This window comes from Micromys minutus (genome assembly GCF_963924665.1).
Source record: "Micromys minutus genome assembly, chromosome: 19".
Lineage (NCBI taxonomy): Eukaryota > Metazoa > Chordata > Mammalia > Rodentia > Muridae > Micromys > Micromys minutus.
In genome coordinates, this window is record NC_137954.1 from 7,200,767 (window position 1) to 7,215,184 (window position 14,418).

A 14,418-nucleotide genomic window follows, 5' to 3' on the forward strand; every position below is an offset into this window, starting at 1 on the left:
AACATTTTCAAAAGTGCATGGCAACCAACTCAGTGCCAACAGGCTGGGGCACATGTGTACGCAGAAGAACCTCTTGCCTCTGCCATAGCAGCTCCGCTTCCATAGCTCGATGTTGGACTCTGCTCAGGATTTGCCTGGCTGGACAGAGCTTCCACACTTTGAAGCTAAATCTGACCAGTGTAGAAGAAAGACCCAGGGCCCTGCTCTGGATGTCACTCAAGCTCATGTGTCTGGAGACAGACCTAGAAATCTTTCTGTCTGCACTTCCTATTGATGAGAAAAGCTCAGATAGAAACCAACAGATAGAAACAGAGGGAGAAGGGGGAGGAGGAAAGGAGAAGGAGAAAAAAAAGAAGAGGAGGAGAAGAAGACAACAAAAAATTAGAAGATGAAGAAGAAGCAGCAGCAGAAGAAGAAGCAGAAGGAGGAGGAGGAGGAGGAGGAGGAGGAGGAGGAGGAGGAGGAGGAGGAAGAAGAAGAAGAAGAAGAAGAAGAAGAAGAAGAAGAAGAAGAAGAAGAAGAAGAAGAAGAAGAAGAAGAAGAAGAAGAAGAAGAAGAAGAAGAAGAAGACAAGGAGGAGGAGGAGTAAAGGAAAAAAGGAGAAAAGGAGAAGGAGAAAAAGGAGAAAAAGAAGAAGACGACGACGAAGAAGATGATGATGAAGAAGAAGAGAAGGAGAAAGAGGAAGAAGAAGAGAAAGAAGAATAAGAGAAAAGCTCAGAAGGTAAAAATCTGAAGAACTTCTTTATTATTTCTAGGACAGAAACCAGCTCTTGAAGTCTGCCGTCTTGCCATTTTTAGAAAGCGTGTAAGTGGTACCTTTAACATTTAAAGGTAGGAAGAAAGAGGAAATCTCAACCACCAGGAAGCATGGCTACAGCCAGGACAAGAAGGCGCTCACTGTCACTAAGAGATGCACACGCTGTGCTTCCCTTTGTCACATGCTCTGGCGGGACATGTCAGTGTTGCAGAGAGACTCTATCCTGAGCCAACCAATCAGCTCGTGTGACTGACACATTGCAGAAGGCCCACATGAATACACTTACTGTCCCTTGGCATCTTTCACATCAACTGCTTCTGGGTTGTCTGCCATCTCAAGTAGTAGCCTCAAACACAGCGTGTGGCCGTTAATGACTGAAAAAGACAATGATAGAGATTTGTTTTTTTTTAAACATAAGCCAACACTGCAGGTTCTCTCTCCCAAGTAAAATTTGTGGACTCAGTTATTTCTCAGGGCTGCTAATCGAGAGACCTGCCTTCCATTCAAGATGACCCAGGTGGCTCTGCGAAACCCTGTCTCCCCCCCACCTTTCTTTTTTATCCATACACTTTCATTTTTCTGTTTCCAGAGCCAAGAGAGTTTTTCTTAAGCTCACTGTCCTTTCTCCTCTCCTTGTAGAGGGGCTGGTAAGTGTCCCTGGTGTCAGTTCCATCGAGGGGCACTCCACTTCCATATAACCATCCGTTGTCCCATTTCCAGTTCTTTTTAAAAAGGAGAAGGGGGCAGGGATAGGAGGAAGAGATGAGAGAGGAAAAGAGGGGAGGGGGAGGAGAAAGAGGAGGAAGAGAGGGAGGGGGATAGGGAAAGGGGGAGGGGGATAGGAAAAGAGGGAGGGGGATAGGGAAAGAGGGAGGGGGATAGGGAAAGAGGGAGGGGGATAGGGAAAGGGGGAGGGAAGGGGGAGAAAAGAGGAATGGGGAGGGGAGGAGGAGGGAGTATTAAGGAGAGGGAGGAGGGGAAGGGGAGGAGGGGGAGGGAAGTAGGAGGAACAGAGTGGTGACCCCTCTTCTAGATCAATGGAGTCTAAGTTCCCTAGTCCAGCTACAGTTCTCATTGGTTACTGGTGGCTGAAGACAGAACACCAAACCAGAAGAGCAAGCACAGCCTGTGTGATCCCTCCTCACCAACGCTGGAGCTCTGCACTGTGGGTGATCCTCAAACCGCAGCCTTGCCCTTGCCAAGTCTTAAGAGTCTTAAGAGTGCTGCGGCTGCTGTCCCTTCTCGCCCTGCTGGTCCTTACCTGCTCCAGCTAACCAGCAGTGGGCAGGAAATGAAATATAACCCCAATGCCGCGTCTGCTTCGCACAGCTGGGGATGGGCACTGGGATGTGCCTCGTACACAACTAAACATGCTCCTTAGGAGAGGGTGGCACCTGAGTGGGTTCTGGGAAGCAAATCTCATGGGATGATAAACCCCTCCTCTACAATTAGGCATTTCCTGTGGTGTATTGAAAAGAACCTCTGGAAAGCCTTATAACTGTCAAGGAATCCACTCGGGGAAAAAGATAAATATGAACATCCTTAACATTCCAGCCATGGCTGAACATACAATGCGCACCCCACACAGGACACCGAACTCCCCTTGCTCTGGATATAGGGAGAAAAGGGAACAGATACGGTTAGGTGGGGTTAAGGCTCCTCTCAGAGCTGTCTTACAGTCGTTTTAATTGCTTCCCAGTTATTAAAAAATGGCAATTTAGCTTCCACAGTTTTCTGGAACAACATTTATTAGAATTAGCTCACATTCATCGACACCATTCAAACACACAGCAGGCACAATGGCCGCACGCTATAGATCATGCCTTTCAGCTTGCTCTCAGCATCCACTTACGCACACAGACGGGGAGGAAATATTATGGGTTGGAGTTCCAGGCAGCATCTTATTGCCGCTACCTCTGCTGGTGTTCTCGAAATTATACAAAAGCCTGTTACCTGGTTGACATGTGCAGGGAGTTTAATGTATCCCTGAAAGGAAAAGGTTGGCATGGGGCTGACAGCCAAATCCCCTCAGCAATGGTTCAAGGAATGAGATCAACAGGGCCTGGTTTTTCTTTCTGTATCAATTGGATATATTTGATATTCTTTAATGCTCAGGATCACTCTAAGAATATTTCATTTTTGGCCAAACATAAGAAAAAAAGAGCCCATCACGTCGGGTCATCCTCATAAATCATCTTCAGTGAGGCTTTTGCTTTTTACTCTAGCTGTTTGAACTGAGCTCACAGCCCTAAAGAAAATCTAAGCACCCTACCCCGACCCTTAGAGTAGCAACCTCAGCTCTCCTTGGGTTCCCACACACCGTACCCCCCACCCCAAGTTGCCTTCTAGCAGCTCCAGTTCTCCGTGAGACTGGCTCAGTCTCTTGACAGCCATTTTTCACACATCTGAAAGACCACAACTGTCACTGTTTATCTGTACGGAAACCCCCAATGTTCATTCTGGCTGCCCCCTCCTCACAGTACTTGGAGGATCTCAACCAAAGGAACTGGCCTCCCAAGTGAGTTGAAAAGAAAAAAAAATCCGGCTAAGTTGATCCCCAAATCACAGGGTGAAGCTTCTGCCCAGCAGACATTTTCTGGAGAGTAGTTAAATGACAGCCTGTAGACATCTAATAGATGGCGCGAGGGAAATCAAGAGCGAGTCTACTTGACCACTAGGGGGCACCCTTGGACCACACCGACATCCCAGTGGCAAATGGGTGAGGATGGCCCTTCATTGTTCACCAGTTTTAAGGGCTGCCTTTCATAACCAGCCCAGGCCATTTGCAATTGTTAGGAATTCTATAGTAACAAAGTGGGTTGCTAGGCATAATCATAGCCAAGCCTTCAAAGGAGCAAATTTTGATTTTGACACTAATACCAAGGAATGCCAAAGAAGCAGAAATACTGGTGGGAAAGGAAAATTTATAATTGGCCATAGCAGCCATTGCTGATCTTTTCCTGTCAATAACTCTTTCTAAACTATTAGGCAACAGGCAGGCTTCCTCTGTTTCTGTATAATGTCTGCTCAGTGGCTTGGAAGTTAAGAGACGTAGATAGAAATGTACTTCTTTCTTATAAACAATTAGTTACATCTGTGTTTATTTTGCTGTGCATCTGTCAAGGTCTGCGTGTAAAGTGCCAGGACAACAGTCAGCTCTCTCCTCTGCCGTGTGGGTCGCAGCGATCAAATTCAGGCCGGCAGCCTTGGCAAGAAGAACCTACACCCATGAGCCTCTCTCCGGCCCCAACAGAGAAATTCCTAACTGTCCAGCATTCCTAGGAAACATTCGAGGAATGGGAACCATACAAATCTTGTAGAAACCAGTTCTTGTTTCTTCCCCTCTTCAATGAGACCACGCCCGCTTTGGACTCTCCTTTGAAAACACCATATTCCATCCTTCTCAAAGGCCAAGGAGACGCCCGAGCCAAAGGCACTTAGGGTTTAGCAGGGCCAGGAAGTCTTCCAACTTGCCCTCACATCTGTGGCCATCTAGAGGTGTCTCTTCTTTTGTTTTAGGATGAAATGTTCTGTAGATGTTTGTTAATTCCAGTTGGTTCATAACCTCTGCTAGTTTCACTGCGTCTCTGTTCAGTTTCTGCTTCCATGCCTGTCCATTGAAGAGAGTGGGGTGTTGAGGTCTCCCACTATTATTGTGTGGGGTGCAATGTATGTTTTGAGCTTTAGTAAAGTTTCTTTTATGAATGTGGGTGGTCTTGTATTTGGAGCATAGATGTTCAGGATTGAGAATTCTTCTTGATAGATTTTTTTTTGTTTTTTGGTAATGAGTAAAAAGTGTCCTTCTTTATCTTTTTTGATAACTTTTGGTTGAAAATCTATTTTATTCAATATTAGAATGGCTACTCCAGCTTCTTTCTTGAGACCATTTGCTTAGAAGGTTTTTTCCCAGCCTTTTACTCTGAGGTAGTGTCTGTCTTTGTCTCTGAGATGAGTTTCCTGTATGCAGCAAAATGCTGGATCCTGTTTACATATCCAGTCTGATGGTCTATGTCTTTTTATTGGGGAATTGATTCCATTTATGTTAATAGATATTAAGGAATAGTGATTGTTGTTTCCTGTTACTTTTGTTCTTAGAGGTAGAATTATGTTTATGTGTCTTTCTTCTTTTGGTTTTCTTGCATAGTTATTTTCTTGCTTTTCCTAGAGTGTAGTTTCCCTATTTGTGTTGGGTTTTCCATGTATTATCCTTTGTAGGGCTGGATTTGTGGTCAGATATTGTATAAATTTGGTTTTGTCTTGGATTACCTTGGTCTCTTCATCTATGGTGATTGAGAGTTTTGCTGGATATAGTAACCTGGGCTGGCATTTGTGCTCTCTTAGAGTCTGTATTGTGTCTGTCCAGGATCTTCGAGCTTTCATAGTCTCTGTTAAGAAGCCGGGTGTGATTCTGATTGGTCTGCCTTTTTATGTTACAGCTCTGTGGAAGCTTTCCAGGGAAGCTGCATCACTGGCTGACGGATGAGCACACAGACTTGCTAAGGGTCTCTGTTTTGATGTCGGATGCATCAAGGGTCAAAGTGGAAACTGGGTGGAGCAGTGTGCAGGTTGGTAGAAGGGTGTCTCTAGCTCCTCGTCTACTAACCCCTCTGCCCAACAGTCCCGGAATGCCATTAAAGCCATGCCTTAAACTGCTTTATGATGTTGACGTGGCTCTGTCCAATTGACTTTAGAGACCACACTGTAACCTGCCCTTCACTCAGGGGCTTTGGTGAAAGACTCTAAGCTTTCTCTGGGAAGGCCAGAGGCAGGTCAGAGAGCATCAGTTATGTCTATGGAAAGAATCTTATTAAAACTGTTTTGGAAGTGTTTGGGTGTACATGGTGTAGAAGTAAAACTAGGATGTTAAAAATAGGGATGAAAAAAGATGCTGCTGCCCTCTTTTGGCAGGGGGTGGGGTGGAGAGATGAATCTAGGAACATGCTCTCTACATTCTTTCCACATGCTCTCTACATGCTCTCTACATGCTCTCCACATGTTCTCCACATGCTCTCCACATGCTCTCTACATGCTCTCCAATGCTCTCCACATGCTCCCCACATGCTCTCCACACGCTCCCCACACGCTCTCCACATGCTCCCCACATGCTCTCCAATGCTCTCCACATGCTCTCCACACGCTCCCCACATGCTCTCCACATGCTCTCCACATGCTCTCCACATGCTCTCCAATGCTCTCCACATGCTCTCCAATACTCTCCACATGCTCTCTACATGCTCTCCACACACTCTCCACACGCTCTCCACATGCTCCCCACATGCTCTCCAATGCTCTCCACATGCTCTCCACATGCTCTCCACACGCTCCCCACATGTTCTCCACACACTCCCCACATGGTCTCCAATACTCTCCACATGCTCTCCACATGCTCTCCACATGCTCTCCACATGCTCTCCACATGTTCTCCACATGCTCTCCACATGCTCTCCACATGCTCTTTACATGCTCTCCACATGCTCTCCAATGCTCTCCACATGCTCTCCACATGCTCTCCAATGCTCTCCACATGCTCTCCACATGCTCCCCACATGCTCTCTACATGCTCTCCACACACTCTCCACATGCTCTCCACATGCTCTCCACACACTCTCCACATGCTCTCCAATACTCTCCACATGCTCTCCAATACTCTTCACATGCTCTCCAATGCTCTCCACATGCTCTCCAATGCTCTCCACATGCTCTCCACACGCTCTCCACACGCTCCCCACATGCTCTCCAATGCTCTCCACATGCTCTCCACATGCTCTCCAATACTCTCCACATGCTCTCCACATGCTCTCCAATGCTCTCCACATGCTCTCCACATGCTCTCCACATGCTCTCCAATGCTCTCCACATGCTCTCCACACGCTCTCCACACGCTCCCCACATGCTCTCCAATGCTCTCCACATGCTCTCCACACGCTCTCCACACGCTCCCCACATGCTCTCCAATGCTCTCCACATGCTCTCCACATGCTCTCCAATACTCTCCACATGCTCTCCACATGCTCTCCAATGCTCTCCACATGCTCTCCACATGCTCTCCAATACTCTCCACATGCTCTCCACATGCTCTCCACACGCTCTCCACACGCTCCCCACATGCTCTCCAATACTCTCCACATGCTCTCCACATGCTCTCCAATGCTCTCCACATGCTCTCCACACGCTCTCCACACGCTCCCCACATGCTCTCCAATGCTCTCCACATGCTCTCCACATGCTCTCCAATACTCTCCACATGCTCTCCACATGCTCTCCAATGCTCTCCACATGCCCTCCACATGCTCTCCAATACTCTCCACATGCTCTCCACATGCTCTCCACACGCTCTCCACACGCTCCCCACATGCTCTCCAATACTCTCCACATGCTCTCCACATGCTCTCCAATGCTCTCCACATGCTCTCCACATGCTCTCCACATGTTCTCCACATGCTCTCCACATGCTCTCCACATGCTCTCTACATGCTCTCCACATGCTCTCCACATGCTCTCCACATGCTCTCCACATGCTCCCCACATGCTCTCCACATGCTCTCCACATGCTCTCCACACGCTCTCCACATGTTCTCCAATACTCTCCACATGCTCTCCAATACTCTCCACATGCTCTCCAATGCTCTCCACATGCTCTCCAATACTCTCCACATGCTCTCCACATGCTCTCCACACACTCTCCACATGCTCTCCACACGCTCCCCACATGCTCTCCACACACTCTTCACATACTCTCCACATGCTCTCCACATGCTCTCCCACATGCTCTCCCACTGAGCTCCAGCCCCAGCTACAGCTTTTAAAATCTTAAAAATTAGATTATCTATCCATCCATCCATCCATCCATCCATCTATCCATCCATCCATCCATCCATCCATCCACCCATCCGTCAGGGGGATACGCAGCATATGCATTTGGATATCAGAGGACAACTCTGGTCATATGGGCCCCGGGAACTGAACTCAGGTCATCGGGCCTGGTGGCGAGAACCTTTACCCATGGAGCCATCTTACCTCCTTCTACCCTTTTACTCAACTCTGCAAAACTCGGAAATAAACAAGACCTACCTGAGGCATGCAGCGGAGTTCTTTTGGTGACACTGTCCTTTACAAAGATGGATGCGCCTTGGTTAACAAGCGCTTCCACACATTCTGTGTGTCCCTTGAAAGCAGCGAGGTACAGAGCTGTCCGGCCTTTCTCATCCCTGATGTCCAGGTCCACTAGAGACTGGAGAAGGACCTCCAAGGCTTGGTGGTGCCCATTGTAGGCCTGCAAGAAAGAAAGACACAAATCACGCCCTTGCTTCAAATCCCACAACAACCCACCAGAGAGGCTGAGCCTCCTGAGTCTCAGACTCCACAGAGCCCATTGGATCAACACTTGGGATGGAATCTGAAGCTGGCAAACTGGAATCAGGCTGAAACACTAGTTTTGGAACCTCTGGTTGCAAGAAAAGGCCTTTGTTTTTTTTTGGTTTTTTTTTTTTTTTGTTTTTTGTTTTTTTTTGGTTTTATTTTGTTTTTGTTTTGTTTTGTTTTCTTCACCCTTGTCAACTAATTTGCTCAAGGGCATCACGCCCATCAGTATACATTTATTAGATCTACAATCTAACAATCTAATTTAGACAAATGGTTGTGTGAATTACACACTCATCTCTCAGGAGAGTCCTAAACAAATCAATGGATACTACAAGAAGATTTTCAGGAATCCCTCCTGTTAATAAAGCTAGGGGGGAAATTGCTGGAAACACTGGGGACTCTTAATTCAATCTACATATGCAAATCTTCCCTCGAAGCCCATCTCGTGACTAACCATGAGAGCGTTGGTGACTTTCTTAATTGTACTTAGAGTTTTGTATCCTCATCTGCAAAAGGAGAAGCTGCCTCCTGAGGCTGCCACAAAGATGAAAAAAGATAAGTTGCAGTGGCTTTGCCCAAGCTCTGATATGCAGTGAATGCTGTTCCCTCCCTGTTACTCCCTCCGTTTGTCATAATGAAGCCACTGAACCAGTTAGGGAAATACATACAGGACATGGGCCAGGGCCAAGTTCAGATATCTCACGGGATCCTAGGCTGTATAGTATTTAAAACAAGATAGTCTGAGACTTTTAATTTAGTCTGCAAGGAAAAAAAATATTAGTCACATGCCCACGGGACATAAACAAAGGACTGTGAAAATAAAGGAGAGAAAGAGGTTATCTGGGGGGAAGTGGGTCAGACAGAAGAGGGAGAAGGAGGATTCCTGTCCCAGGTGTCTGCAGATGGCAGCAATGGCTCTGTAGCCATTACCATTCGTCCTCAGTGCTGCTCCTCTGGGCACCATGAAAAGACTTAGCATGAAGGATGGTTATCTTAAAATGAAAAGAACTTTTGGATACCATTTTTGAAAACTAGGGAAGTGTGCAACAGACCCAAAATTGCAGCTCACAGAAAAAAAAAAAAAAAAAAAAAAAAAAAAAAAAGGAAATACAAAATGCCAACAGACATCCAAAATTCTATGTAAAATATTTATAGTGCTATTTTGTAACTACCTGGGCAATGAATGAAGAGTTTGGCCACACCCCCAATGTCATTAAAACTGTGCATGTGGGTGGGGGACGGAAGTAATCCTAGATACTCGTGGGTGTATAGGTTGCTATGACTTTTGTGGAGGATAGTAAGAAAGTGTCTAAAAAAGGTTTTTTAGAAACTAAGTTACAGGCAATATATTTAGCATGGCCTCATTTATATAAAAAGAAAATGTATGTGTGCATATTTATATTTGTGTATACTTCTATAGTCACAGGAAAAATTCAGAAGGATACCAGAGAAACCAATAATAGCGGTTACTTCTAGAACTATGGGGTATTGAGCTATGTGCGTATCTTAAATTTTCTCACAAAACTAATTTAGATACTTTTTTTTTTGCCCAGAGTACAGTTAACAACAAAAACTAAGGTATATTGGCTGGTTTTATGCCAACTTGACACAAGCTGGAGTTATCACAGAGAAAGGAGCCTCAGTTGAGGAAATGCCTCCATGAGATCCAGCTGTAAGGCATTTTCTCAACTATTGCACAAGGTGGGAGGGCCCAGCCCATTGTGAGTGGTGCCATCCCTGGGCTGGTGACCTGGGTTCTATAAGAAAACAAGCTGAGCAAGCCAGTAAGTGACATCCCTCCATGGCCTCTGCATCAGCTCCTGCTTCCTGACCTGCTTGAGTTCCAGTCCTGACTTCCTTTGGTGATGAACAGCAATATGGAAGTGTAAGCTGAATAAACCCTTTCCTCCCTCACTTGCTTCTTGGTCATGATGTTTGTGCAGGAATAGAAACCCTGACTAAGACTTAAGGTTAAGAATTAACAGTACTGATGAGTTAAAAACAAATGTTTTCAATGATTAGGATATGTATTAACTGTACCCTGTGTGCAACATGTAATATAAATCATGTGATAATGAATCCTTATTTTCCTGACTCACCTTCTCCCTTTCCTTCTAAGGGTATAGGTCCAAGCCTGCTTGGTATCTGCACTGCCCAGCGAATCCTGGATTTCCTTCCCATCTGCAAAGGCCACAACCCTTATATTACCTCTACTTCTCTAACTCTTAAGCTTGGTTACAGCCTTTGAACAAGCATCTGGGACTATAGTGCAAGTGGATTCTTACAAAGGGCACCCTCTATGCCTTGTTCTGAGTTTCCCTCTGTCTGACCAGAGGAATGTGTGTCTTTAACTCACACAGCACAGTTACACAGGAACCACCAGACAGTGAACATTTCGGTTAAAGTCCACAAAGGTGCTGTGTGATTAGCAGCGGCAATCCACCCCACTCACATGACCCTGTTACCATCTCTTCTGTGTCCCGGAGATACATCTACGTCTACCCACTGCACATTCTCCCTGCACTGCTTTGCCAGAACTCTAGCAAAAGTGACCCATGTCTGTCCCTTGGTGATCTGTCATGGATACCATTCAGAGGTGAAACCTTTCTACACCATGCTACTGCTTGCTGCAAACTCAGCTTAAAGCTACCTCCCTTGATAGCCGCAAAATCCAAAACCTGCCAAGACCAATCCAGCGCTCAGCTTTGGCTTCTCCTGCACACTCAGGGGTGGTCACATTACCCTCTGTGGTTAAGTGTATGAATTCTTTCCTCTGGCCATTGTAACTGTACTTTCTGTTTCTTGTCTGGAAAGTGCTTCATCCAGACAGCCCTGTGATGATCCTGGCAGTTCTAAACAGACAGCACCTTACCAGGGAAGCATCCCAGCACATATGTAAAAGGTTCATCCTCTCTCCAGCCCACTTACTTCATTGACTTCAAAGCACTTATTGCCACGAAATACCCATCATGCATCTGTTGATTTGCTTTTGATAATAGCAACGATTCGTTTCTATGTGCTGGGCACCATGCCAAGTGTTTCTACATCTTGTTTATGACCTATAAATATCTTGGGGGAGGGGCAGGATCTTGCTATGCAGCCTAGGCTGGCTTCAAACCCCCTAGTCTTCCTGCCCTCGCCTCTTTTGTGCATGGGATCATAGATACAAGTCATGACATCTACTGTAGACACTCATTTTCAGAGGCTAAAAAGGCCTTAGGTCATTACAGAGTCAGGATCTGAACTCAGAATCTGCAGTCTGATGGGCAAACATGTTCCCTCCGTTAATTCCACTTGATTGACTTGAAGGCTAAACATTTTTGTGTTTGCCTGCAACGGAATAGGGTTGAATGACAAAGGCTGAATAAAACCCTAACTTTCTTCTACAGAAAGCTCCGTGGAAATGTGAAATGCCTTGGACCTAGCTATGGGGGAAGAAAGGACACTCTGAGGACACATTCCTAGGCCGCTGTGTCTTTATTTTACACGGCTGCCTCTTTAGGGACAGGAAAGCAATTCCTCTGTGTTAGGAGCTCTAACTGCACAGGACGGGAAGTCTGTGTCATGATCTAAATTCTGAAGTCATCACCAGCAGGCTGCTTGCTGTGAGCTCACCCCAGTCTGAAGTCTAGATGTGCCTGTCGTTCTCAGCTTACTGATGAGGGCCCGGAGGGGCAGGGGTACCTGGTTATGCTGTGGGTATGCAGCCTTGGGTGGAAGAAGTGAGTTTCAAGGCAAGCAGGCTGACCTAGGAGCCCTCTGGAGAGAGAATATGGGCATACACTATGGCAGGAAGATGAGTGTCTTGGCTTTGTATCACGGGGAATTCCAATATCAACATAGAAGGAAAAATAGTCAAATATCTATTTGACAAATATCCACCTATCCTGTACCAAGGTTAGCTGTTGTCAGTGCAGGCCGACTCTGAAGCAGCTGTGAGGCTGAGAACCAGAGCAACAGGTACGTGCGCACAGGAGTCAGACAGTTAGAATCTGGCACTCTTGAGAACTGACTTTCCAACTCTTGGCCTCCTACTTTGCACTGCCCTGGTAAACGGTAGTCACTGGCTCAGCTTGCTGAGAAATCGTGACTCCGTACTGAAGGAATATATGAAATCAGGGTCTAGATACTATTGCCCAATGCTGGCCCCCTGCCATTATGACAAGAATGGTGAACATTTTTATTTCTGTTCACTTAGCCTAGGAAAGCATCCAATGCATGGAGATATAGAAAGGAACAGGAGATACACCAGGCAGGAAGCTGGACTCGTTCTAGAAGGGCGGCTGTCATGAAGGCACTTGCCCTCTGCACGGTCAACTTTAATCCTCACACTGAAAAAACCATTCGCTGTCTTCACGTTTAAGTGGCAAAGTATAAAATACAATGGATGAGCCTCTGCTAATTAGTGCAGCTTTCAATCCAGCCCCGTGGAAATGCTCAGAAAGATTCAAAAGCCGGATTTAACTGAAGGAAGAATTTTCCTGTCTTCCTTTCCTTGCAGCTCCTCCCCCCACATGTGCTCATATAGAATATTTTGAGCATGTTTTTCCACTACCCTAATTCCTCCCAGACTCTCCCCTCTTCCCTACCCAACTTCATTTTCTTTTTTTCTCTCAAAAAAAAAATTGAAAATAAAGGCAAACAAAGATCCAATAAGATTAAAAAACAAACAAACAAACAAACAAAAAGCCCACCGAAAAAACCCAGCAACGACGGCAGCCTTTGGCTTTCAATTTGTATTGGCCATCGACTCCTGGGAGGGGAGCCCGTCCCCGAGTGTGGCTGATAGTTCCTAGTGAGACTCCATTGGAGCGAATGAATTTGCCTTTGCCAGCAGGTCACTACTGCAAACAGCTTCTCAGGTAGGGGTAAATTTCACGATGCTGAGATGTCACTGGGAGTATCAAGCTTTAAAAGATATTTAAATTACTAACTTAAACGATTTCAAGAAATATCTCATTAGGCAACCCGAATTTATTAATCACGATTAATTCGCTCAAGCCTTTTAAGGTGGAAACTTGGGCAAACAAGGAGAAGGAATCTGGGAGCCGAACGCATCAGGAACACCATAGGTCCATCTGGAAAGAGCCACAGCTGGAGCCTCCCATCTGCATAACCTCATTTCTTAATTTTTTCAAGTGGATGAAGTGAATATGAAATTCTATGAGCTGATAACTCTGGAGACTCAAATCATTCAGGCAGGAAATAGCTCAAGGCACATCAGGTCTCTTTATGGATCAAGGTTTAGGGGCATCTGGTTCTTCCCCCCCCCACCCCCCACCCCACTGGACCGCTTTCATCCAAGAACAACATCCTCCAGCGAACCCTGGAGCGGGTGATGAGCACATTTGTATATGTCTAAAAAATAGGTTTAAGTGCTGGCACGTAGACCAGTGAGGTTCTCAGCCTTTCTAATGCTATGACCCTTTAATACAGTTGCTCATGCTGTGGTGACCGCCAAAGATAAAACTGTTTCATTGTTACTATATAACTAATTTGTTACTGTTATGGTTTCTAACTTAAATATCTGAATACTCCATATGGGAACCCCAGAGAGGCCAAGACCTGCAGGTTGAGAGCTGCCAATGTAGAGGAAAGTAGAGCAGGTCGTTTGCGATCATTCTGGGCAAAGCCGCTCTCTTTCCAGGCTTTGGCTTCTGTTTGTTTGACTGTTGTGAACTTTGGGATGAGTCACATCCCTTTTATCTCCTCAAATCTAAACAAGTGCTTTCTATTTTGCTCAGAGTAAAAGTCAGGGTTCTTACCAGGGACCAAGAGGCCCCGTGAGACATTGGGGCAGCCGCTCTCCCCCCCTCGCCCTCACTACTCGGTTCCCTCTTTGGTGGCCACACTGATGTTCTGTGGTCTTTCTCCTCCTCAGGAGTGTCACACTTGTGCCCAGAACCTTCCCCTGCCAGATAGCAATGTGACTTAGCTCTCGGCCCGCTGTGCAAGCGTGACACTATGCTCTGTAAAATAGCACTCCACCGGCAAATTAACCCATCGCGCGGACGCCATTTAATTTTCTCTTGTAACACTGTATTGCCACCTGTCATGCTATTGCTTGCCTAAGATCTCTCCAACATGGGACTTGGAAAGGAACGGAGGTTACGCCCCTTTCCTGTAGAATCTCCCGGAAGAGTGCTTGGCGTGGTTCACAGCCAGGGTGTGTGTCACATGGAGAAGGTGACACGGGTAAAGCTGGCTGTTGTCACACACACGCCGCCGCCGGGCACTCTTCTAATTGCTTTACCCGGATTCGCTCATGCTGTTCCCAGGCTGGCCCTCGATGAGGG

The 14,418-nt window shown here is 46.3% G+C and overlaps 1 protein-coding gene across 2 annotated transcripts in view; it reads right to left on the reverse strand.

Annotated features, from left to right (window-relative positions):
• Positions 1-14,418, reverse strand: part of ANKRD44 (ankyrin repeat domain 44) — a gene marked incomplete at its 3' end in the record, with an annotated part of 157,860 nt that overhangs the window by 18,998 nt on the left and 124,444 nt on the right. For both annotated transcript variants that reach the window (XM_080932857.1, XM_080932856.1), the window contains exons 17-18: positions 7,832-8,033; positions 1,047-1,134 (exon numbers count right to left, since the gene is read on the reverse strand). In XM_080932857.1, coding sequence (XP_080788983.1) covers positions 1,047-1,134; positions 7,832-8,033 — 290 coding nt within the window. The remainder of the gene's footprint in view (positions 1-1,046; positions 1,135-7,831; positions 8,034-14,418) is intronic.